The sequence below is a fragment of the Coloeus monedula genome (assembly GCF_965178545.1).
Source record: "Coloeus monedula genome assembly, chromosome: 25".
Lineage (NCBI taxonomy): Eukaryota > Metazoa > Chordata > Aves > Passeriformes > Corvidae > Coloeus > Coloeus monedula.
The window spans coordinates 5,229,298-5,253,366 of record NC_138805.1 but is presented as its reverse complement, the minus strand read 5'-3'; the positions used below and the strand labels follow the sequence as shown (position 1 = coordinate 5,253,366).

Sequence of the window (24,069 nt, the reverse complement as noted above, 5' to 3'; positions counted from 1 at the left end):
TTATATTGATTACATTATATGTATTTATCATCTGGTTTTTACATAGTAAACACACATTCACAGAGGATTTGTAACATAACATGGAAGGATGCTGAGATTTTTGGGTCAACCAAGAGGAGCTGGGACTGAAATCCAGCATCCAGGGGCTCCCTTTCATCCCATCTCCCTCTTGCAGAGCCCCCCACCCACCCCAACACCAGCACAGCAAAGGCAAAAAGTTCAAAATGTTCTCCTTTTCCCTGCCAGGCTCGGGTACAGGCCTGCTCAGAGATTTTCCCGTCAAAGATTGCCTTCTGCAGGGGGTTTCTTATCTCTGCCTGAATGCCAGGGAATAGAGACCAGGCTGGATGTGCTGAGCCATTCTTCTGTGCATTGTGGGGACACAAATGGGTCTGGGGTGGGTGTGTGGGCTGAAAATAACTTTTCAAAATTAAATTCTACTTCTCCCTTTGTGTTTCACTCTGAAATTTCCAGCTGCTCGTGGCAGGAATTGTGTTTTTCTGTCACTTTTACACAACAGGTGCCTTTCCATGGCACTTTTGCCAGAAGCCTCTCACTAACAGGAGTGCTGCTTCAGAATTCCCCCTGAACTTTCCCAAAGGAATCATCTCCCCAGTGATTCCAAACCCATCGGGGCAATGACACCCAAAGGATGCCCCCAGCAGCTGCTCCTGGGGTGAGTGGCCCGAGCCCAGCCCACAGGGTGGTGGCACTTCGGCTGGTGGCATTGCCATCTCCTGGCCACTTCCAGCATGACCCAAGCCTTGTCCTTGCACAGTAAAAGTGTGGCTGGGGACATAAAAACAAGCGAGGCTGGATCAGGAATTCACCTGTGGGGTTTGTGGGGCCGTGACTGCAGCAATAACCCACAGAGCTGCTTAAAGCCACTCCTGCAGTGTGTCACCGACCCCAAAGTCCTCAAGAAGCACCCGAAAGAGACAGAAAGGACACACAAAAGGCTGCTGGGAACTCACAGAGGCCGCAGGAGGCTGTGGGGGGTGACAGGGCACCGTGTCCATCAGAGTCCCCATGCTGGATGTCACAGCTCAGTGCCAAGGGAAGGTCCCAGCACTCCTGAAACCTGAGGGGAAAAGCAAATCCACCAGGGACCTGAGCCCTCAGAGGGGCTGCGTGGCCCCAGGTGCCTCTGGAAATGGGGTGGGATGGGGTCTGGAGCACGGGGATGCCCAGGAGCAGGGCTGGGATGGGCTGTGGGGCTGGAACGTGGGGAACAGGCACAGGAACAGGAGCAGGGCAGTGCTGGGGGGTGAGGAGAGGCTGGGGATGGGGTGGCACGGAGAGAAATGGGGACCCCAAAGAGAGGGGAGGGGTGGGGAAGGGTGGGATGGGGTGGGATGGGAAGGGTGAAGTGGGATGTGGTGGGTACCGGGACCCGCATCCCCGGCCCTACCTGCTCCCGGTGCGCGTCTCCGGTTGCCACGGGAACGGGGGCGGGATGGGGCGGGACAGCGCTGGCTCCTCCCCGGGATCGGGATCGGGATCGGGATGGGCATCGGAGCCAGCCTGGGGAAGTCTTTGCCCAGCCCCGCATCGCCGCCCCGGGAGCGGGACCCTGTGTGTCCCCCCAGCCCCGCAAAGCCTCGCCCAAAGTGCGGATTTATCACTTAAAACTAAATATTGCATCTTTAATGATACAGAAACGCTCGTTTGGCACACGTGACAACCGCGGGGAGCACAGGAGATTTTAATATTCAGTGCAAAACCGAGTCCTTAGGAAAATCCCTCTTGCAGAACACATGGCTTCCACAATTCCCCATGGAAAGCCTGGAAAACAGGCAAAAACCACCGGAATGGGAGCACGGAGTTGGCTCCAGGATGAGCTGCGCTTTCAGGAGCAGCCCCGTGGGTGATGTGGCAGCCAGAGCTCCTCAGAGAATGGGAAATAAAAACCACTCCAGGGGCTAGGGCACTCATTAAAACACATAGAAAAACTGGAAGATTGGTCCTCAAACACTTCCACCGTGGCAAACACAGCCCAGAGCAGTTTTGTTTTTCCCCACGAGCAGGAACTCCTTCGTGCTTTTCACATCCCCCTGAGTTATAACGTGCAAGGTTCTCTGGGTTTATAAAAGGAACCATTTCTAAACGCTGCCAATAACCGGGGCTGCCCCACAGTCTGCTCTGACGGAGGAACAGAATGTGCCAGGCCTTGGTTTAGTGCCTGAAGATGGTGCTTGGGGAGCCCTGGTCCCCTGCCAGCGCTGCCCAGTGACAGGAGCCATTTGGACCATTGCTACACTGAATTATTGACACTATCTGAAATCCAGAAACAGGTTCTCAGAGGCGGATCTGATAACCCCATGTGGTGTGTGGCTCTGATAACTCCCGTGGTGTGTGCTCTGTGTGGCTCTGATAACTCCTGTGGTGTGTGCTCTGTGTGGATCTGATAACCCCACATGGTGCGTGCTCTGTGTCACTGGGGTTTGTAACCAGGACTGACAGCACAAAATGAGCAAGAAGTGGAGGCAAAGTCCAAAGTCCTGTCCAAAGCTTCCCAGGATTCATTCCCAGTATCCCAGGCATGCAGACAGATGGGAACTGCCCTTAACATAAGCAGTGATTTGCAGCTGAATTGCCAATTTTCCCTTGTTTCAACTCCAGTCAGAGCCAGGAGCTTGCTCCTCACTTGTTTGCATGGAGGAGTGAGGATGCACCTCTGAACAGCCCATGAACGATAGGAATTGTTCTGTCCGCCTCATAATTCTTCATTTCTGGCTGCCAGGTGCTGTGCACGGCTGCAGAACACTGATTTGGGGCAAGGGGATGCACACAGGGCCTGGCTGCACCTGCAGGGGCAGCTGTTGGAAGAAGACAGCGCAGCACATCCTGCTGAAGGTCTCCTCTCCTCACAGCACTGCCCACACGTCACTCTGCACCCTCAGAACTTGAACACTGACACGAAACCCCGTGCCAAAACCTCCCTTGAGTCCTGGATTCCGTGTGCCACGTTCCCAAACCCAGCACTCGGCTGGAGCCGTGCCACAGCAGGGGCTTTTCTCCCTGCAGCCCTGAGCCTTCGCCAGCCCAGCAGCAGCTCTGCCACCTCGCAGTGCAAGCAGGAGCTGGGCTGCCAGCTCCAGGGGCAGCTCTCCCGAGGGGAGGAGGTGTTTTTTTTGCCAGCAGGATCAGATGGGAAACCCCTCAGTGAGAGTGGCTGTGGTGGGGGACACAGCCTCTCGCAACTCTCAGGCGCGTCCATGAGGTTTTCTTGGATCTACAGCTGTGAACTCCTTTTCCTGCTGAAGGAGGAGGAGGAGCCCATCGAGTCCTTTACACCAAGGTCCCATTTTTGCCGTCGTACTTCAGCCTGGCCCTGGGGAAGTTGAGGGTGGCGTATTCCGTGGCGTTCTGCAGCTGCAGGTTCTTCACCTCGGCCGCGGAGCGCTCCCGCACCTTGGAGAACACCTGGATGTCGGCGTAGTGGATGCTGTCATCCTGCTGCACCCCCTTGGGCTTGCTCACCATGGCGTAGACGGGGACATCTGGGACATCTTCATACGTGGGGACCTTTGTGGGGAGAAAGCTCTGGGAATTCAGCTCCCTGGGCTGCTCTGTCAGACCCCACACTGCCCCCAGCACCAACCCCCTCTGACACTTCAGGCCTCTCCCACTGCACTTCAGGAGGCAAAAAAATGTGGAAAAAGCCATGGACACTGTGCCCACTTTAGAGGCTATACAGGAGGAGAGGATTCCTGGCTCTGAATCCTGCCCTGTGTCCTCCCAGCCCACTTAACTTAGGGCAGCTCTGTCTTCTCAACACACACGTAGGAAAAACCCCTCTGGAAAGTTGTTTACCTTCCTGCCAGGCTGCTGCTGTTGAGTCTCATGCCTCACATTAGCTCCTGCAAAAGAAACACCAGGAGATCGGCTTCCAACAGTTCATTGCTCCACCTTGGGATGCAGCAATGCTGCGTTGGCCCATGGGCTCTCCCCACTGGGCACAAATCAGATTTCCAGCTCATCTGACTCCCTCAGCCCTAATGCTGCCCTGATGCCTCCAAGAAGAAAGCCTGGGCTTGTTTCTTTGGGAAAAATAAGGTTTCCCAGGATGCCAGCATGCTGTGGACCGCAGAGTTCTTGGCAGAACCCACAGACACAGCACAGAGAGCTTCTTGTCAGGCCCTCGGAGGAGTCAGATCCAGTTTTAACTTTGTTTTTTCCTCTGCTGCCTGGCAAACATGTTTTGCTCAGCGTGGTCCAAAGGACACAGGACACAGTTCAAGGAATGACTTTATTCTGGGAGCGTTGTCAGACTGATGTTTGCAGCTCCTACAGTTGGATGCAGCTCCTGCTCCGCTGGAGAGCACCTGGGTGTGTTTGAGGTGGGACTTTGTTGTTTTAAATACCCCTCAGCCTCAAGGATCCCCTCCAGAGGCACTGATGTCACCTCCCCAGGGGCTCTGTCACTCCACCTCCAAAGCACTCTCACAGATGCTTACCTTGCTTTTCTTTCTTCCTTTTGAAAGGCGAAGGACACTTCCTGAAATCAGAGAGACACATCAGCCCTGACAATTCCCATCTCTGTCCCCCCAAACTCCAACCCAAACCACACCTGGGTACCACGGATTGAGACAGGCCCAGGAGAGGCTCAGCAAAGAGCCACACCAGAGCCCGAGGGACTCCTGCAGGGCAAACGTCCAAAGGGAACGTGTGGGGATGTGTTTCCTCCTCCTGTGACACACCCACCACACCCCACAGCCACCCCAGCTCTCCCTGCCTGCCCTCCCGTCCCAGAAGCATCCCAAGGGATGAGAACACCTCTCACTGGAGCTTTGCAGCTCCATTTCCACAGCTCAGGTCTGAGGTGCAGGGTGCAGGGAACGGTCCCAGCTGGCACAAACCCCTTCTTTTGGGGTCAGCTGCTCTGCCATCCCCACTGCCTGTGCTTCGGCCCCCTTGCCCAGGGAGTAGCTGTCTGTCTGACTGAAGGTTTCAGACAGTTTTCCTGTTCTCACTTTTCCACTTAGAACAGAACCAAACCAAACAAGCTTTGCCCTCACTATGAGCCAAGCCAAACCCTCATCTCAGCTGTACCTGTGCGACCAGAGAGCACCAGGCCAAGCACAGAGCTGTGCCAAGAGAGGACAGGAGCCAAATGCGTCCCAGCTGTAACAACAGAGCTTGGAGCTGAGCTCCTGCAGGCTGGCACTGGCAGGGAGGAGCTGTGTCCTATTCTGGGACAGATGCACAAAGGAAATGTCACGCTCAGGGGGTCAGGCAGCAGGTGCCAGCCCTTGTGTGGCCCCTCCTGCACAGACACGGACGAGAGGGTGCAGCTGAGAGGCTCCCAGGGGGCTGTGTCTCTGCTCAGCAGCTGAAAGTGGGCAGGCAGTGCTTTGGTCGGGGCTCCAGGCTCCCCATTTGGGCTCCAGGGAATGCTGTGTGTCCCACAGGGTGTGCCTTTGCCAGCCAGCCCTGCCACAGCCGGGGACAGAGCAGTGCCCCAGGCAGCGCTGTGCCCATGCCAGCTCTCCCAGGCAGCTCCAGCAGGCGGGGGACAGCACAGGGTGTGCAGCAATGCCCTGGCACTCCAATGGGAAAACAAAAATCCCCATGAACGCAGGCAGAGAGCTCCGGAATGGCCAGTAATGATTAACCAGGCCTGGGCAGCTTGGGGCAAGGCAGGGTGGCCACAGCTCCAGCGCTGCCACAGGGGCACCTCCTGCCCTTCACAGGCAAAATCTGGGGGTTCTCCCCAGGAATTCAGGGTTTAATTCACAGCAGCCCCACTCTGTCTTTGTGGGGCTCTCCCTTGGCTCTCCCAGCCTCCTCCTCCCCTTGCTGCAGCGTCTCCTCCTCGCCAAGCCTTGTGTGCCAGAGCACTTTCCTTCCACCCAGCACTCAGACGTGGAGGATTTCACCAAAGCAGCACCTTTTGGGGCAGAACCAGCAGGGTCCCTCCCCTCCGTGCTGGCAGCCAGGCGGCTGGGCTGGCATTCCAGGCTGCTCCCCGGCTGCCTCCCTTTGTGCAGGGAACACTGCAGGCAGTGTGTGGGCTGCAGCTATTCCGGTCTGCAGGATAATCACAGCCAGGCATCTCCCCAGGAATGGGGACACGTGTGGCACGGAAATGGGAGCAGGGAAAGCTCTCCCCTCCTCTCCAAAGCGGGTGCGACGTGTTGTAACTCCCAGCCTGACAGAACTCTCCATGGCAGCACCCATGGCCCTGCTCCTGCACTGCTGCCTCCCCTCTCCCTGTGCCAAGGCCATCCTGATTCCTGCCCCACACAGTCCTGGGGCCTGGATTGGGGCAGCTTTCCCTGCCTGTGCACATTTTGGTGCCACTTTAATGGTGAGAGCCTGGGGCCTGCCTTGCACAGGGCAGAGGCGCCCAGACCCGAGGGCACAATTCCTTCATCAATAACTTCCCTCTGGGAATAAATTTGCTGTGACAGCTCTTCTTTAAAGAGCTCAGACGGTGCCCCTTGCCTGCTGATGCCCTGGGTGCCTCATTTACCCCCTGCCACAGGGCAGAGGAAATAAAAAATGGGAGTTTTGGTGGGCAACCAGCTTTCCACCTCCCACCTTCAACTCCTATTCCTAAATCCCAAACTCCTCAGGGCTCAGGGCTTGGAAGAACCTCGGTGTCCTCAACTCCTGAGCCTTCCTCCACTAGGTGATGCTGTGCCTCTTGGAATTATTCAATGTCCTGGAAGAATTTCTCATACTTTCAACAAACACAGCGACTGAGAGAGAACATCCTCGGAGCTTCATCTGATATTCATGGCTCTTCCCCTCGCAGCACGCCCAGAGCTGAAAATATTCCCACTTGGCACCGAGCGATGCCCTTTCTCTGCGAGCAGGAGGTCCAGGGCCCAGCAGGAGCCAGGAGGGATTAAAGCGTCACCCTCCCTCCCAGGGAGAAAGAGCCACAGCATCTCAACAACGTGGCCAGGGCTTCCCGGGCATAAATAAATCCCAGACAGACGCAGGCAGGGAGAGGGGCTGGAACGGCTGAGGGCAGGATGGGGTGGCTGAACCCCAGCCCTGCCCCAGGGACCCCTCAAAGGGACACCTTCTGGTGTCTACCTGGCCGGGGAGCACCGGCATGAGGACAGGGATTTTCTCCAGATCCTTCCCAGCTGCTGGGTGGCCGCAGGCCCCCAAGCTGCCACTCCCGTCTGGGCTGAGATGTGACAAAAAACCCCCCTTGTGCCGCTCCTGTCCTGTCCCGGTCACCTGCACGGCCCTGCCCCGCTCTCACCGCTCCCTCCTGCAGGGCTGGCAGCCGCCGGAGCCCCGGCAGACCCGGCACAAGGGCAAAGCTTCCAAATTCCTCCCGAGAGCCGCGCCCGGCCCCCGCTGTCCCGCACCCGCCCAACTCACCACGGGCGGCCGCAGCTGCACAGGTTGCCCATGTCCTCCTTCCCCCATGGAGCCGGAGCGTTTTCTGGGCAGGCAGAGCTTGTATTTCCTGGTTCCTGCTCGGCTGCTCCAAGGGAGTGTCACGCAGTGTCGGGTTTCTGCGCTGGCCCCGTGTGCCATCTACCGGGGATGTCCCGGGGCCGCCGCGCCTCCTGCTCCGGGGGGGACAGGCCAAGGTCCCGCCGTGCCCCCGGGCGTCACCCCGCGGCGAAAACTCTGTTTTGTCACTCGAAACAGCGGCCGTGCCCCCGCTGTCCCTCTGTCCCCCCGGCGCCGTCCCGCCGGTGCCAGCGGTGATGCAAAACGGGACGGAGGAGGGACTTGAAGCGAGAGGAGAACCCCCAGGGTGGGAGCTCGCAGCGCTGTCCCTGCCGCCCATCCTCGCACCTCGAGCGGGGTGCCAGGAAAACGTGTGGCACGTGTGGCATCACCTGGGAATGAGCGGATTTCTTGGAGCTCTCCTCTCAGCTCAGCTCTGCTGCTGCTGCTGCTGCTGCTGACCCACACCCTCAGGGACAGTGGAAATCCACTTTTTTAAAGCTACCTGGATAAAAGTGTTCAGTTCTGTGCCTTTGAGAGTGGCAGGGTCGCAGGAGGGCCCTCACATCCTTAAGGAGCTGCAGGACAGCTCTCAGGCTCAGTCTCAGCGGTCAGACAGGAACAGGGACATGCATTTCACCTCTCTGCCCCTGGTGAGAGCCCTTCAGACTGAGTGACCAGAGCCCTGGAGCTAATGATTAGGTAATTCCTGGGGCCTAATCCCAGGCAGGTCTAAGAGAACAGATACTCCTGAAAGATATCATTTTAATGTCATTCTTGAGCAGAAACTCTGCCCCACGGCGTTGCCTCGGCAGTCAGCCCCAGATCTGTGCAGGTCTGACCCCTCGAGGGGTGTCCTCACAAAGGGGTGAGTTTTAATTCACCTTTCTGTGACAGGAGCTGGCCCTGGTCCCCCACTCCAGGTGTGCCCAAGCTCTCAGCCAGGTTCACAGCACCATTTATCACCTGCCCAAGGGCAGAGCAAAGCTTGGATCTGTCCAGGAGTGGCAGGGGGAGAAGGATTCTGCTTTGGAAGGGTCACAGCTGACTCCTGGGTGGGCTGCACCGTGACCTGCAGAGCCTGAGCCTTGCTCTGACACTGCCCCTCAGCTTGGGGCTGGAGAAGTGGCACAGAATTTAGGATTAGGTTTACGCAGGCAGCTGGGATTCAGTGCTGGTCCCATGTCCTCAGGGTCCTGCAAAGCCCAGGTGTTCCCAGGAGCCTGTCCCTGCTTGGGAAGCTGCAGACGGTGTCTCTGGGCTTGCCACAGACGCTGTTGTTTTAACGAACCAGTGCCTGTTTTGATTTCTGGGATAACTTGGGCTTTGTTGCTTTGTGGGGAAGGAGAAAAAAGAAAAGGCTGGGAGCCTGTTCCCATCAGCCTCTTTCACAAATACTGGAGCTGCTGCTTCGAGCTCCACCAGAGAAACAGAAAAGCATCAAAAACATTGGCAGGGCCGGGGAGCGCTTGGCTGCCACTCCGCATTCCCTCCCCAGGCTGTGTCTGCGGGATGAGAGCAGGCACGGCTCCCGGCGATCCTGCCCTGCACAGCCTGCCAGGCTGCGGGGACAGCAGCGGGGACAGCAGAGGGACAGCCCTGCCCGCCCCCGGGCACTGCCAGCCGACAGAGCTGTGACACCGGCACAGCACCAGTGCCCAGCAGGGGAGAATGAACTCAGGGGAGAGCAAAAACAGGGCCAGGGAGAGCTGGGGAGGGCACAGAATTGTGCAGTCACTGCTGATGCTGGGCATCTCTGTGGCAAGAGTGTCAAGGTCCCTCAGGCACCGGGACAGGTGTGGCGCAGACACACACCGAGCTGCCATCAAAAATGAAGAAGAGAGAGAGAGCTCTGAACTGTTTTGGGCACTCCTTTTGTCTCAGAATCCTCTCTCAGTGCAGCCCCAGCCCTGGCCATGTGCTGTTTGCAGCCCCCAGTGCTTCAGCGAGCTGCTGAGCGGCGACAGATGGCATCTGATGTCCCAGCCCGTGCCATGTGTGCCGTGTGTGTGCTCTCCTTGCCCAGCTCCAGGCTCACGCGTTGCCATCCCCCATCCCCAACCCAGAGAAGGAGTTTATCCCAATCACAGGAAACCTGCAGGGAGCAAGGGGACCATCAGCGTTTCTTGCCGGAGCAGGGACAAAGAGAAGCCTTTTACAGCTGCTGCCACGAAGTGTGAGTGAGCCTGAGGAAGCCTTTTATGAGGGGGGACTGAGGAAATGATGGCTGTGCCTGAGCCCACACACAGCCACGGGGCTCTGCCCTCACCACAGGGCTCAGGAACCCAAGCCTCCTGAGATCTGGGGTCTGGGCAGGTGTTGGGTGAGCGGGATGCAGGTGACTGAAAGTCACTGGCCCAGAATTATGTCTGGAATTGTTATTAATGACTTAGAGAGCGCCTGTTATAAAGCTGATTTTTATTTTGACAGTTAAACCTGGTTCTACCGCAGGAGTCAGGGCAGGAGTTCAGACTCTGAGGGTACCTGCTCTGCACTGGGGTGGGGAGGCTCAGCCACCCTCCCTCTGCCTCCTGAGCCTGGCAGGCAGGGCTGCTCCTCATCTGACTGATCCTCAGTGCAGGCAGCGCCCTGGGAAGCAGAAAATAGCTGGAAATAGCTGGGCAGTGCTGTGCTCTGGTCTGGATCCCACTTTGCCTGGCAGGGGACAAAACCCAGCCTCATATCCGTGTTCCAGATCCCAAAGGGATGTGCTGGACAGGCTCCTGTGCAGGGCATTCCTGGCCCCAGGTGTTCCTGGAGGCAGAGTGGGGTGGAGGCAGAGCCACAGGAGAGGGAGAAGTCACATCCCTGAGGATTTTGGAACAGCCTCTCCCCTCTGTGGGAGAGCTGCACACCAAACACCCCCAAATTTAGCCTCTGACACAGCATTTTGTGTGCCTGGCTTGGCCCTGGTGACACAAGGGTGGCAACTGTCACCTGCTGAGCCCTGGGGCCATCGGGGCAGCAGCTGCCAGTGCCGGCAGCACACACGATCCCTGTCCCCATCATGAGACCACGGGGACATTGCTCACGTAGCATCACAGTGGCTGCAAAAGGGGCCAAATTCAGCCCCTCCCTGACTTCACAGAGAGGGCTGGGGCACCAGCAAGGCAATTGGAGTCTGAGCAGAGCCTTTCCCCTCAGTATTTTGGGGTTCAGTCCCCTCACAAAGATCTGTGTGTGTGGGATGTCCCATAACGGAAAGGCTGAGCAGGTACAGGCTGTGGCTTGGCACTCATTTATTTGGGCTCATTCCAGCTGCAGGTCTGGACATGCTCAGGGACCCTCCAAGGGCTCATCACTGCACCCCTTTTTTGTCCTTGAGGCCACTTGCCTGTGGGCTCCCTAAAAACAGCAGCTGGGCTGGGGGGTGGGGCACAGAGGTGGCCACAGTCCCTCCATGACCCCACTGGTGCCACAGGTGAGCTCAGCGTGGACTCCCAGCTGGGCACTGTCCTTCCTTCCTGCTGCACAGGAGCAACACAAATCCAAGGCAAACAAGAGAAGAGCAGAGGCAGATTTATTCCTCTCTCCTCCTGATTGCTGCAGGCACTTTTACAGACCAACACCCACCTTCCACCGCCACGCAACTCAGCCACCAGCTCAGAAACCAGGCACTGGCATCCCCTTTTCTCTCTTCCCAGTGCCCTTCTGGGCTAGAGCACAGTCCTCTGAGACACAGCCTCACATTCTGGGGTAGGAGTGACCCTGGGGTGAGAGCAGAACGCCCTGCATGGTGACCCAACCCAGGAGAAAACTTGCATTACAGTCACTCACACTCACACTTCAGTCCCACTCTTCTTTCCAGTTCCAAGTCCTTTTTTTTTTCCAGCCATCAGCCTTGAGAAGCACAAGTGTGGCTGCCTCAGGGCCCTGCTAAACACTGATGGTGAGAAGTAGGGGTCTGGCATTGCGGATTCCCCATCCCTGTCCCCCCCACCTCCCCACATCTGGGGCCTTTAGGATTTTTCCTTCTCTTTTCCTTCCTCAGACTGTTGTTCTTCCCCCACTGGCTGCTCCTGCTGGGTTATCTTCACCTCGTTGACTCTGGCCTTCAGCTCCTTGCCTGTCCGGGGAGCCACAATGCTCAGGATGCCATCGTGGGACAAGGTGGCCCTCACCAGCAAGGGGTCCACGTCCAGGGGCAGGATGTAGGTCCTGGTGAACTCCCTGGAGATGAAGCCGTGGCGGTCAGCCTTCTGCGGGTGCTGCCCCACCACCTCCAGCAGGTTGTCCACGGTGCGGACGCTGAGCTCGTCAGGCAGGAACTGGCAGACGTCCAGGAACACCTGGAACTTGTGCTCGTTCAGGCAGATCTCCGAGGTGCCCCTCTCCAGCTGCTTGTTGATCCGGGGCCGGATGTAGTAGCCGTGGTACAGGGCAGGGGCTAAAATCTCGGATGGGGACACACCTGGAAAGGAGACTCAGTGAGGAGTTGCCAGGGAATGGGGTTGGAGCAGCAGACAGGGGAGGGTGACAGGAGGAGTTTGGGACCTGGAAAACACCTTGGCTTCGCCACATCACCACACCAGGGGTGGAGTCTGCTGCAGTTCCCACCTTTGTGCCCCTAAAACACACCCAGAGCCGCATCCCTGCCAGCCACTGCCTGCCACCAGGCTGCCCAGGGCTGCCAGCAAGCCCAGGGCTGGCATCCAGCTTCACATGTTGGGTGCACAGGGAGGGCCTGCTGGGTGTGCTGGGAGCTGTGCAGCGCAGAGCCCACAGCAGGGATGGGCATGGAAATTGCTGATGGTGAAGAAACCGCCCTGAGGAACTAAAGGCCTTTTGTGTGCCATTGTCCAGGGGGCTTTCCTTGGAGCTTTTTGCCTTTTCACGCTGTTGTGCTGGTGCTGAATGGTTCTGCTGCTGCCCACATTCCTTCCCCTCCGCCAGCCACTGCCCAGCTTTGTGCTGAACGCCCCAGCTCAGCTTTTCTCCACATCCCCCCGGCTGGAAAAGCTTCCCCCCCCTCCCCTGAGCGTTTTTTGCTCCATGTTTTCACAGCATGTGCATGAATGCCAGAGCATGGGTGGCACGAGGGAGGGACGGGATGGGCAGCAGTGGGCATGGATGGAGAAGTGGACATGAAGAGACAGACCCTGGATATTCCCTGGCTTTTCCCCCTGATTTGATCTGTGTTCCTCCACTCAGAATTCCTCGGCCCCAGCTACCTGCTCTGGAGCTCGAGCTCCCCAGAGGGAACTCCACCAGCCCTCCTGCAGCAGAGGGGAGAAAGGTGCAGGGCAGGGGGGGATCCCAGCTCCTTCCTTACCTTCCCCAAAGTTCTGGTCGTAGATCTTGCTGGGGTTGGCGAACTCGTACTCGCAGCTCATGGGGTAGGCGTGGGGCACGGTGCGGGTGGCCATGGCGGGGACGGGCACCTTCCTCCCAGCCCTCGCTGCCTCTCGGACTGAAGGCTGCAGGCTGCGAGGCTTCAGCTGGGTGAATTCCAAAGGGAGGAGTGTGTGATAATAAAGATGGACCAAAATAGCCCCGCACAGGCCCCAGGGTGCCGGGCCAGGGCAGCCAGGGAAGCTTCTCACTGCATTCCAGCAGGGAGGGCAGGCTCTGCCTGCGCCCAGGGACACCTCGGGGACACCCTGCACATCCCCCCAGCCTCTGAGGGTCCCTTCTGGAGCAGGGGCTGCAGGAAGTGCTTGGGCAGCCGAGCACAGCCGGGACTTGGGAGCTGAGGGAGGCAGGACAGGCCCCCGGCTCTGCTGCTCCAAAGCAAAGGCCAGCGAGAGGCTCATGGTAGCAGGCTCAGGGAGCCCCTGACACTGGCATTGGTGGCCCTAAGCCCCCGTGGGTGGCTGGTGATGTTCAGGTCATGTAATTCCCACCATGAGCTTGGGGCTCAAGCCCCTCCTGTTCCCTACGTGAGGAGCCTGATTTTCCCAAAAAACTGAGCTCAAGTCTTTTGCTGCTTTGAGTGGTGAAGGGCTGCAGGGAGTTAGACAGGACCCAGATCCCACTGCTGTCACCTCCCCATCCTGAGCCGTGCTGGCTGCCCAGGCTCTGCCCTTGGCCAGGGCTTTGGCACAGTGTCACGGAGAAATGTTGCTGCCAGACATCACCAGTTAGCCCAGGCTCTGAATGTGGCCTAAATCCAGTTTTACTGAGCAGGGCTGGTGGGCTGCTGGTGCTGCAGCAGGGGAGGAGTGCCCAGCTGAGCTCTGCATACCCTGAAACCAGAGCTTTCCTTGAGCCCAGCAGTGCGAGGGAGCAGGTGCAGTGCTGTTGATGTAATGGGGACTTGGAGAGGGTATTTATGGTCTGGGCTGCTGCACAGAGCAAATCCTGCTCCCTATTCTTCCAGGCAAGCCGAGAGGAAGAGGCTCAGAGCCTTTTGCAAAGGGCTGGCAGAGCTGGCAGTGCCTCTGAGCCAGAAACTGTGTTTAACTTGCGAGCTCTCACAGGCAGAGAAGCTCGTGCCCTTCAACAGTTGCTAGGCTGAGCCCATTCCTGTGATTTGGGCTCACGGGCGAGGCAGGAATTAAAATAAATGTGTGAATTATTAGGAGAAGAGCTGCAGGAAGGCAGGTTAGTGCAGGGGCAGGGGCAGACAGAGGTGCTCTGCTCTGTGGAGGCCGTGAGCATGCCCAGGTTCTCTCTGGCGTCACAGCATGGGGGTCCTCTCTCCAGAAAAATGGGTTCTGCAGTGGGCAAAAGATGAGGAGTGTTGGTGGAGAAATCCATGCTCTATTTACACACACCATGAGGGCAGCAGGACTCGCTGGGCTCCAGAGCTGCAGTGCCAGGGGCATCCCAGCAGAGCCCTCCTGGCACCTTCCCTGCCCCTGACTCTGGGCTCCCTGTGCTGCCGGGAGAGGCACAGCCCCGGTGGGCGATGTGGGAGCCGAGGTCTCGGTGCTGGGAACAACGGCCCCTTGTCCTGGTCCCCTGAGCCAAAGATAGGAGCTGCATTGATCCCGCTGGCATCCAGAGCAGCTGGGAACATCCGCCAAGCCCTCCCGGCCTGTGTGGATAAACAGCACGTGGGCAGCAGGGCGGGCGCCTGGGCACTCCGGCTTCTTGCTGCCCCATTGGGTTCCTTTTCTTCCTCTCCCCTGCCCCCTCCTCCTCAGCCGCGCGCTCAAATCCCTCAGACAGCTACTGGGCACCGCCGAAGGGCCCAGCCCAGGAGTGGGACAATAAAATCCCTGACACCACTGTTCAAGAGGCCTCGGGGGGGTGGAAGGCCAGGCCAGCTGCACGGGTATAAAGCTGTCCCCGCTCCCGGCACGGCACTGCAGCACAGTTGTTTGCCAGGCTCCTCCAGCGCTCTCCAATGGATATCACCATCCACAACCCCCTGATCCGCAGGCCCTTCTTCTCTTGGTTGGCACCGAGTCGTATCTTTGACCAGATTTTCGGCGAGCACCTGCCGGAGTCAGAGCTGCTCCCTGTTTCCCCCAGCTTCAGCCCCTTCCTGATGAGATCCCCCATCCTTCGGATGCCCAGTTGGCTAGAGACAGGACTCTCCGAGGTAATCTTTGCTTCTTTGTGACTGCTGGGGGCACAGCCTGGTGGCTCTGGAGGCCCAGGAGAGCTGAGAGCTTGGAAGATGCTCGTAGGTGGTTATTTAGGAAAAAGGCTGGGGAAAAGGGTGCTGTGTTTGTGCCTCTGCATTGTTTGGGATGGAGCAAGTCTTGCCATAGTGCTGGGAACAGAGGCAAACTGAGTTCAGGGTGCATGCAGGTGACCCTGGGAGCTGCCAGAGGAAAGGAGGAAGATTAATTTCCCTCATTTCCCTAATTTATCTCATTTCCCTCATTTCCGAGTCTGCTGTGCCAAACATTCAATCCCGCTCCCACCTGAGAAGTGAAGAGCACAGGGGCCGTGGGATCCTCATGTCAGGCAGTGCAGGAGCCCACGGCTGCTGAGGGAAAAGGGGCCTATTTTAAACAATCACTGCCCAGAAAAACAGCATTTTAATAAGATCCAGGACCAAGAGGATCATGGAGCAGGTGCCTCCTTGCTCCTGCCTGTCCTGCAAGTCAACTGTCTTATTTACAAGGAGCTTGAGGAGCTATTGCAAGCAGAAGGAGTGGAAGTATTATTTTTTTATCCTTGCATAATGTTCTCCTTGATTTAGTGACCTGGGTCTGGCTGCCCAGTGAAGCAGCCACAATAAAGAGTCAGTTTTAAATAAAGAGTCAGTTTTAACTAATTCAGGTTGAGAATCTTAGGTCCTTGATGGGCATTAATGCAAGGCCAGCAAGGGTCAGAGCCACTCAGGTCAGATCCCAAAATAAAGGTCAGTGTGTGTGTGTAGAGACCAGCTCGAGTCTTGACCTGCTGCATTCTTTTTTGACCCTCACCTGCTCTTTTCTGAAGTCACCTCCTGGTTTTTGCAGATGCGACTGGATAAGGACAAATTTTATGTGAACCTGGATGTGAAACATTTCTCCCCCGAGGAGCTGAAGGTGAAGGTGCTCGGGGACATGATCGAGATCCACGGGAAGCACGAGGAGCGCCAGGTACCTCTGCTTTAACTTTGTCACTGGGAACTCCCTCACCTCTGGTGACTGCAAAACAATCCTGTGCTCATCTCAAATATGTGTAATTTTTTTTATCAAGATGCTCCGTGCAATCCACTCCCAGCTGATCCCAGACAGGGCAGCAAGAGGGTGGAGGTTTATTGCTGATGTTGCATGAACTGTGAGCTGAACTGGAAAATCGTCTGTGAAATGGGCATTTTTGGGCTTCCTTTCTTTCTGGGAAGGGGCCAGGAATGCAGGGAGGCGTCCAATGAGCTAAAAATGAACTGTAATACTTAAGCCACATAATGAATCAGTGCATTGCCCTGTGTGTAACCTTTCTTAGGCCCAGCTATCAGTTTCTAATCCTTTAAAAGTTGTGTTCTGCTGTCGTCCATCCCTCTCCTTGCTGGCTCTGGAGACCTGTGTGGACACTGGGCAGGCAGAAATGCAAAGCCATGCCCAGAGCTGGATGTAACAGCATTTCCAGTCCCCATCCCCTGTCCCCAAAGTAGCTGTGTCCCTGGAACTGCCATTCCTAGGCGCTCCCAGGAGCACAGATGTGTCAGTCAGGAAACCCAGCGCTCCCCGTCGCTGGTGGGAGCCTGTAATCCTGGTGTAGCTTCTGGAACTCTTTTTGGCCAAGAACATAATCGAGCACTGAGATCAAGCACTGAGGGTCTCCAGGGCAGGTGTGGTTGGGAATGGCACCTCGGGAATGCCGGCACAGGGGTGACACAAAGCCTCCTCCTGTAAATACCCTGTGTGGACCTGCAGGCACCTGCAGCCCAGGCCATGTCTCACTGTGGCTCTTTAAAGAGGGCAGCTCATCACAGAACCCTTTTAACTCCCTGGAAAGCTTTCCTTTGAGAGCCCCAACTCCCCTTTAGCAGCCTTTAAGCAAAAGCCCCGTGGTTAAGGCGGAACCGGGCAAATATTTCTAATTAGAAGCCGCTTCTCCTCTCCTTTCTGCAGGACGAGCACGGCTTCATCGCCAGGGAGTTCAACAGGAAATACCGGATCCCAGACGACGTGGACCCGCTGACCATCACATCATCGCTCTCCCTGGACGGGGTGCTGACCGTGAGCGCTCCCCGCAAACAGAGCGACGTCCCCGAGCGCACCATCCCCATCACCCGCGAGGACAAACCGGCCATCGCCGGCGCCCAGAGGAAGTAGGGGCTGCTCTGCTGCCCTAAACCGCCCTGGGGAGCCATTCCAGAGCTCTTTCCTCCATCAGATGCCAGCTGTACCGAATGGCTGCTCGTATTATTTATGCTGAGTAAGTTTACTAACGAATAAACCATGGATAAGCAGTTTGGATTGATTTGTTTGGGGTTTGGGGTTGAGAAAGGTGGATAAAAGGTGCAGGGGAACATCATTCTTGGGTGGCAGGTGTGTGCAGGACAGCTTATCTGGGTGTTCAGCAGCACGTTGCACATCACACGCTGTGTTCTCTCTCACTTCAACGCTGCCAGAGGATTTCAGGGTGTTTCACAAGCAACAGGAAAGTTTCTCCTGTGGAGATTAAACTGGTAAAACAGCTCCATGACAATTGAAACCCATTTGAAGTGTGGGTATTTGATAACAGCTGGCTGGAATACAACTGTATCTTAAATCTCTAGAATGATTCATGTGATGGAGAAACATCCAGGGGCTGCAGCCAGTTCAGAGCAGCTGCAGGTGAAAACTGCAGGGCTGCAGTAAACACAGATCTACCCCAAGAGAAGAAAAACATCTTGCCCTGATGATGCAAATCACATCCCTTTGAAACTCTGGTGTTAAGTGCCCTTCAAACAGTGAGCAGCATCTGATGTCTGTAGCAGCAATCTGATTTATGCCAGCATTGCTGAGTGATACAAACCACTACTAAAGTCCTTTTCAGGCATCTTCATCTGCTTAGCACCTCTCTTCAAAGGGGTAGAAAGGGAAGTCTGGATTACTGGAACTGAGTTTCTAAAATTCATCTTCAAAAAGGACAGAATGCCACAGATCTGTCACACAGATCACCAGACTCAGTCATGAGCTGACCTATTTTCTATGTTCCTTATCCCTGCTAAGACAAAAGTTCTGTTAGCAGGGATCACAGTACACCTCAGATGAGCAGAGGAAATCCTTCTTCTGTGGCTGTAGGTGAGAAAAATAAAATGAGCACTCTGTGATGTGGGGTCACTGTCAAATACCCCAAATCCCCCCTTACTTCCAAGGTCTGGTGTTTCCTATTAGCTGGTTCTAATTAGCTCTCCCAGCTGAGGTGTTAATTGGGCTTGTCTGGCCAGGCACAGCCACCTCTGCACACCAGAACAAACCCCAGACACACACAGAGGTTACAGATTAAAAAGCAGGAAGAACATTTTCCACATGGCTTTCATGTGTGACAGGTCTTGGTGCTGGAAGGAAATCCCTGCACCACTGGTTCCTGAGGGTTTCTGTTGCTTTTCCTGCATCCCTCTTGTTCCTTCTCCACTTGGAGGCCTGGAGTGCAGCAGGACTGAGCAGCTGGGCTGCTCAAAGGACGTTCCAGCTCAGGGTGGTGGCCTGGAAATCAATGAGGTTTTTGTTCAAATCCTGAAAGAATCAACATTGAAAGGAAAAATAGTAAGAATTTATCCTGAAAGTGCAGCTCAGGGAAATCTTTTCTACAGCCCAGGGGTTTTGTCAGGCTCAAATCAGCAGCAAGAAATGGGCATTTTGAGTGAAAGCTCTCTGGGGATAAACTGGATGAGGTCAGCCAGACAAGAATACTTGAAATACAAAACCACTCCCTGAGTGACCTGAAATACCTGTTCTGGGGTGGCACAGGAGCACAGCCCAGCACGGAGAGAATGACAGAAAACACCTCTCTCATCTCCAGGCACAAACATCACCGAGAAGCTCCTCACATCCAACAGATTGTCCCAGTTCCACACACGTAAAATTCACTGTCTGAAGTCCCCCTGTAATCTGCAGCAGGTTGTTTCCAATCAGTGAGTGTGCTGGAAAGGAAAACTCACATTTAGCATGGCTGAGTATGAGTTTGGAGGAGGGGTTTTTTTAATTATTGGAATGGGAAGTTTGTGTGGTAATTATTTTCTCCAGGCCACTTCCCCACCCTTTAAAATAGACAAAATGATTCACCCAAGGCCACAGGGACCCAATGCCTGGCCCAGAGCTCACAAACTGTGGTGCTGGGTCCGTGTTGGAGCTCAGCTTTGCCCACTGCAAACCTTCCTCTGTCATCATCCGTGTGCAACGCTGTCCTGACACACTGTCCCTGCCCTGTGGGGCAGCTGTGGGCACACAAATAGAGCAGGTGACACCCAAAGTTGGCTGTTGTGTATATCACAGACCATAATTTCCTTCCTTCTCAAAGGCATCATACACATATGTGAGGCAGGATAATTAATTTACCTTGTAGCACCCTGTTGAGGAATTAGGGACCTTCTTATTACACCTTGATTATGCCTGCAATTATCTGACACCAAATTATGCTTCCAGCACCTTTCCACTGCTTCTCTTCTCCTTTTCTTCTCTTTCTGTCTGCCTCCCCTTCTCCCCTTTGGGAATTAAAGCTGCACAAATATTGTCAGAGTGAAAGAACTGCAGGTACAGGCAGAGGCAGGTACAGGTGAAGATGAGTTCAGAGGATGCCACCAAGTTGATTATAGGGCTGGAACTCCTCTGCTATGAGGAAAGGCTGAGAGAATTGGGATTGCTGGGAAAAGAGAAGATTTCAGGGTGAACTAATTGTGGCCTTGCAGTACCTGATGGGAGCCCCCAGGAAAGATGGAGAGGGACTATTTACAAAGGCCTGGGTGACAGGCCAAGGGGGAATGGCTCAAAACTGACAGAGAGCAGGGTTAGATTGGATATTAATAGGAAAGTTTACCCTGTGAGGGTGGTGAGGCTCAGGCACAGGCTGCCCAGAGAAGCTGCGAAGTGGCTGGAAGTGTTTGAAGATGGGCCTTGGAGCAACCTGGGGTAGTGAAAGGTGTCCCTGCACAAGGAGATGACCTTTAAGGTCCCTTCTAACCCAAACCATTCCGCGATTCTGTGATCCTACGATCCCTCGGCTTTTTAACAACTGCTTTTTTTTTTTTTTTCTTTTTTTTTTTTTTCTTTTTTTTTTTTTCCCCTCTTCTTGTTTTCCTCCCGCAACACCCATTTCCTGCCGCACGCCGGCCGGCAGAGCTCCCGAACCGCTCCCACTGCCGGGGATGCCGCAGCTCCTCCTTCTCCGGGACACCGCCACCGCCCGGCTGCCGAGGAGCCCCCGGGGATGCCCGCGGGGGCCCGACGCCACCAGCAGTGGCCACTGACCGCGCCGCACGTCATGAGCGAGCGCCGGGGGCTGCGAGCCGGGGCCATGGGGCCGCCGCTCCGCCGCGTCCTGCTGCTCGGAGAGGGCAACTTCTCCTTCGCCGCGGCCCTGTGCGGGGCTCGGGGCACGCACGTCGTGGCCACTTGCTACGAGAGCGAGGAGGAGGCGGCCGGGCGCGGCGGAGCGGCGCGGAGCATCCGCCGGCTGCGGGACAGCGGTGCGACTGCGGGGACAGCCGGGGACGGGCTGGGCATGGGCATGGGCTTGGGCTTGGAGCGGGGGCTGCTGCTGAGCCATTCGCTGGCACCCTCCTGGCACCCAGAGTGGCATCGTTGCCCCGCGGGTCCCCGCTGCCGTGTGCCTTGGGAGCCCCCCGTCACTCCAGGGAGGGACTGGAATGGCCCAGCTGGCTAAAGGAAATACCTCAAAATGTGATCGGGATGAAATAGCACGGAAATAGTACTGAAACGACTGTTTTCAACTGTCTTCAGGGGTTTCTGCTGCCTTGAAGGAGGGCAAAGGGCAAAGGGAACCCCGCAGGGCTTCCTGGTGTTCCCAGTGCTCGAGGCAGCCCTCACCTACTTAAAAATGGCCTGGAGGACTCGCATTCCCACCTTTCTTTAAAATTTGCCTCCCTGATAATCGTCAGAGCCTTGTTTTGTGTTTGCTGTTGCAGGAGCCGAGGTTGTGTTCTCTGTGGACTGCACCAAGCTGAAGGAGTACTTTTTACCAGGAAAACGGGAATTTGATCGTATTTATTTCAACTTCCCTCACTGTGGGAGGAAGGCCGGGGTGGTGAAGAACAGGGAGCTCCTTGCCTGCTTTTTCCATAGGTGAGTAAACCAGAAATAATTCTGTGTTAATTAACTGCCGTGGCACAGCTGTCCAGCTGCATTCCAGGTGTTTTTCCGGCACTGGCGGATCTGTGGGTGTGCTAACAGGACTTTTCTTGTTGCCTGGCTTCCCTTCCAGCTGCGCAGAAGTGCTGGCAGAGCAGGGAGAGGTCCACGTGGCCCTCTGCAATGGCCAGGGTGGCACTCCTGCGGACCAGCCCAGGAGGGAGTGGCACAACAGCTGGCAAATCGTGGCTGTGGCAGCGGGAGCTGGGTTTATCTTGAGCGACGTTCACCCTTTTAGAGCAGAGACTATCCACGGATACAAATGCACGGGTTACAGGTAACCATCACGTGGCAAAACTGAAATTCTGATGTTTGTGCTCTTAAAGCCAGCACTAGAATATTCTTTCAGGGTCTTGTTGGCTGGAGAGGAACTCCTTTTCATTTTCCTTGAAATTTTCCTTAAAATTTTCCTTAAAATAGCTGCAGTTCTTGTTCATCTCTAAGCAGAATAGGCAAGATTAAAATGCAAGCTTCCTGCCAAAGCACCCTCTAAAAATAAGACTATCTGAGGATTTTAAAGGTCAAAAGCATCCATTTCAGAACAAGTATCAATCTCAGCCTAAAGACAGGAGGACTGTGGGGGTTGCTGCTGGCAGGGACCTCTGGCCATCATCTGGTCCTGCCTACTTGTGGCACATTAAATGTCAGAAACTATCAGTGACTTTGCTCTGGTTTTGTGTATTTTCAGGAGTCAGGATAAATCCTTCTGTGTAGAGGGTGCTTTGAACCACATTTTCACACGGAGCACACCACCCCTGTGTTTAACACCCATGAGCTGCAAGACACAACTGGGAAGCCAAAAAGTTTCTTTTCAAGTGCCACAAGTCCTCGCTGATAAAATTAATAGGTGAGTTTCATAATTAGTTTCTGATTGAGCTCTCCTGCTCTCAGTGGGAATGACCAGCAGAGGGGTCACATAAAGGCACATGGTGACTGCTGAGTCCTTTTTTGCAGTTAATTCTTGATTGTAACCTGCAGACAAACACCACTGCCCTGAAAATGTGCATCACCTTTGGTGAAAGACTTGGCTTGGTCAGGTAGTTCCTGGCTTAAGAATGTTTTGGGTGAATTGCTGGGCTCTAATTATGGCCACAGGAAGGAAATCTGTGTAGTGGTGTTTGTAATTTGCACTTTTATTTTTCGCAGGGGTTTCCTCAAAGTGAATTCAAGTCATCCAGTAAGGACAATAAAGGAGAAGCTCAGTGCAGGGCTCAGCCAGGCTTTTCCACTGCAGAACATCAGCTCCTGCCTTCCTCTGCTCCACCAGGGTCACCTCCAGGGTGTTTGCCACTCCAACATCTTCTGGATCGCTCTGAGCCCAGGGGAGGCTCCAAGCACTGAGGAAACATCTCAGGGACTGGAAAACACAGTTTGGTTTTCCCATTTTGACCAGGACACAGATAGGAGTGTACAAGAAGGATGCCCCATTCCAAAGCAGTTTTATCTTAGGCCTTCCCTCCTGCCTCATGCTCAGGCAATAATACAAAAAGGAGCCTTTTCCCCAGGGACACTTCATGTTCTTTCCGGGCCAGTTTTCAGGCAGTGTCGGATCACTCCTTGCTCCATGCCTGCTTTCCATGAGATGCTCGTTGTGCTCGCAGTTAGGAGGGGCACAGAGAACAGCTGTATCCAGATGTTGGTGGATAACATTAAAACCACCACGAGTTCTCTTCACCAGGCCGTTTCTGGCATTAAACCCAGCATCAGCCTGCAGGAAGCAACAAGTTTTGGAACTGAGCTAAATGACTTTGCTGCTTTTGAATGTCAGCTGGGTGAAATTCAGCACTTCATCTGCATGGGGACAGACCCAGACCCCTCGGGCTCCTGTGTGGGGGTTATCAGGACAGCTCCTGATGAATTAAAAAGCAGTGAGCTGGTTGTTGTCTCGGTCTCGCTGAACCTGGACCTCCTGGCCATGCTGCTCTGTGGAATATCCGACTGGAGAATGCTCTGGACATCGGACAGGCGCTTTCTGCAGCAGTTTCCTGAGGGAGAGTTGAGGCTTTTCAAGAGTTTTTCCCTCTATCCACCTTCCTACGTGCACGATGTCAGCTTCTGGGTTCCTGATGGGGAGGAGTTTGATGAAGTGGCTTTTCACACCCTTGCCAGGAGGGTGTCAGGTGAAATGGTCGTTTCCATCCAGTTAAGGGACAGTTTCCAGCAGCCAGGGACAGGACGGAGGAGCCTCTGCTACAGGGTGACTTTCCAGTCCTGTGACAGGGCCCTGGGCTGCCGGGAGGCAGCGGAGATGCAGCTGCGTTTTCGGGAGGAAATGCAGCAACACCTGGGTGTGACCCTGAGGTAGAACATCTCCCATGGTTTGCAGGGGCTCTGGCAGCTCCTGTGCCGGTTTCTGACCTGGAGAACGTCACCTGCATCTCGTTGGAACTGACACTGTGTTATTATTGCAGTGCCTCCCACAAAGGCGGGGTGGACTTTGAGCACCTGCACGCGTTTAAATGTGGGATTCCTGTTAATGAGGACCAAGCGCTTTCCTGTTCTGTGTGTGTGTGTAATGAAATCTCGTTTTATAAAGTGGAGCCTTTCTTTTCTGGAGTCCTGTTAGAGTGGGTTTGATCTCTTTACTAATGCAAATTCCCGCTGCTGCCCACCCTGAGCCTCCCCTGGCCCAGCCTGAGGCCGTTCCCTCTCCTCCTGTCCCTGTTCCCTGGGAGCAGAGCCCGACCCCCCCGGCTGCCCCCTCCTGTCAGGGACTTGTGCAGAGCCACAAGGTCCCCCCTGAGCCTCCTTTGCTCCAGGCTGAGCCCCTTTCCCAGCTCCCTCAGCCACTCCTGGGGCTCCAGACCCTTCCCAGCTCCATTCCCTTCCCTGGACACGCTCCAGCACCTCCATGTCCGTCCCATGCTGCCCTTTCCCCGTCTCCTGAGTGCAGGGGTACCAAATAAAGAACATTCTCCACCGGTGCGTTCCCCGTTTCCTCACTTTTCTGCCAAACGCTGCC

The 24,069-nt window shown here is 55.5% G+C and overlaps 4 protein-coding genes across 4 annotated transcripts; 2 read left to right on the top strand and 2 right to left on the bottom strand.

Annotated features, from left to right (window-relative positions):
* Positions 1–1,337: 1,337 nt before the first annotated feature.
* LOC309581949 (uncharacterized protein C11orf52) lies at positions 1,338–7,458 on the bottom strand. The gene is made up of 4 exons (XM_082296871.1): positions 7,348–7,458; positions 4,461–4,501; positions 3,817–3,863; positions 1,338–3,528 (listed from the first exon to the last, which is right to left on the bottom strand). The coding sequence occupies exons 1-4, from the start codon at positions 7,377–7,379 to the stop codon at positions 3,292–3,294; spliced, it is 357 nt and encodes a 118-aa protein (XP_082152997.1). The 5' UTR covers positions 7,380–7,458; the 3' UTR covers positions 1,338–3,291.
* Positions 7,459–10,959: 3,501 nt separating this feature from the next.
* On the bottom strand, positions 10,960–12,855 carry HSPB2 (heat shock protein family B (small) member 2). The gene is made up of 2 exons (XM_082296931.1): positions 12,698–12,855; positions 10,960–11,836 (listed from the first exon to the last, which is right to left on the bottom strand). The coding sequence occupies exons 1-2, from the start codon at positions 12,789–12,791 to the stop codon at positions 11,385–11,387; spliced, it is 546 nt and encodes a 181-aa protein (XP_082153057.1). The 5' UTR covers positions 12,792–12,855; the 3' UTR covers positions 10,960–11,384.
* Positions 12,856–14,456: 1,601 nt separating this feature from the next.
* CRYAB (crystallin alpha B) lies at positions 14,457–17,217 on the top strand. Its single transcript, XM_082296938.1, has 3 exons — positions 14,457–14,914; positions 15,786–15,908; positions 16,884–17,217. Exons 1-3 carry the CDS (start codon positions 14,717–14,719, stop codon positions 17,085–17,087), a joined length of 525 nt encoding a protein of 174 aa, XP_082153064.1. The 5' UTR covers positions 14,457–14,716; the 3' UTR covers positions 17,088–17,217.
* Positions 17,218–20,253: 3,036 nt separating this feature from the next.
* On the top strand, positions 20,254–23,412 carry FDXACB1 (ferredoxin-fold anticodon binding domain containing 1; the record flags this gene model as incomplete). Its single annotated transcript, XM_082296989.1, has 5 exons — positions 20,254–20,425; positions 20,885–21,041; positions 21,181–21,384; positions 21,796–21,954; positions 22,254–23,412. The coding sequence occupies 5 exons, from the start codon at positions 20,254–20,256 to the stop codon at positions 23,410–23,412; spliced, it is 1,851 nt and encodes a 616-aa protein (XP_082153115.1).
* Between the last annotated feature and the right edge of the window lie 657 nt (positions 23,413–24,069).

Bases quoted from the DNA above. Each gene is read 5' to 3' on its own strand.
- HSPB2 (XM_082296931.1), bottom strand. From the start codon at position 12,791: ATGGCCACCCGCACCGTGCCCCACGCCTACCCCATGAGCTGCGAGTAC. The intron at 11,837-12,697 runs GTAAGGAAGGAG...TCTCCTTTCCAG, and splicing joins CGACCAGAACTTTGGGGAAG to GTGTGTCCCCATCCGAGATT.
- CRYAB (XM_082296938.1), top strand. From the start codon at position 14,717: ATGGATATCACCATCCACAACCCCCTGATCCGCAGGCCCTTCTTCTCT. The intron at 14,915-15,785 runs GTAATCTTTGCT...TGGTTTTTGCAG, and splicing joins TAGAGACAGGACTCTCCGAG to ATGCGACTGGATAAGGACAA. The intron at 15,909-16,883 runs GTACCTCTGCTT...TCCTTTCTGCAG, and splicing joins GGAAGCACGAGGAGCGCCAG to GACGAGCACGGCTTCATCGC.
- LOC309581949 (XM_082296871.1), bottom strand. From the start codon at position 7,379: ATGGGCAACCTGTGCAGCTGCGGCCGCCCGTG. The intron at 4,502-7,347 runs GTGAGTTGGGCG...CTCTGATTTCAG, and splicing joins TGCAGCTGCGGCCGCCCGTG to GAAGTGTCCTTCGCCTTTCA. The intron at 3,864-4,460 runs GTAAGCATCTGT...TTTCTTTTGCAG, and splicing joins AAGGAAGAAAGAAAAGCAAG to GAGCTAATGTGAGGCATGAG.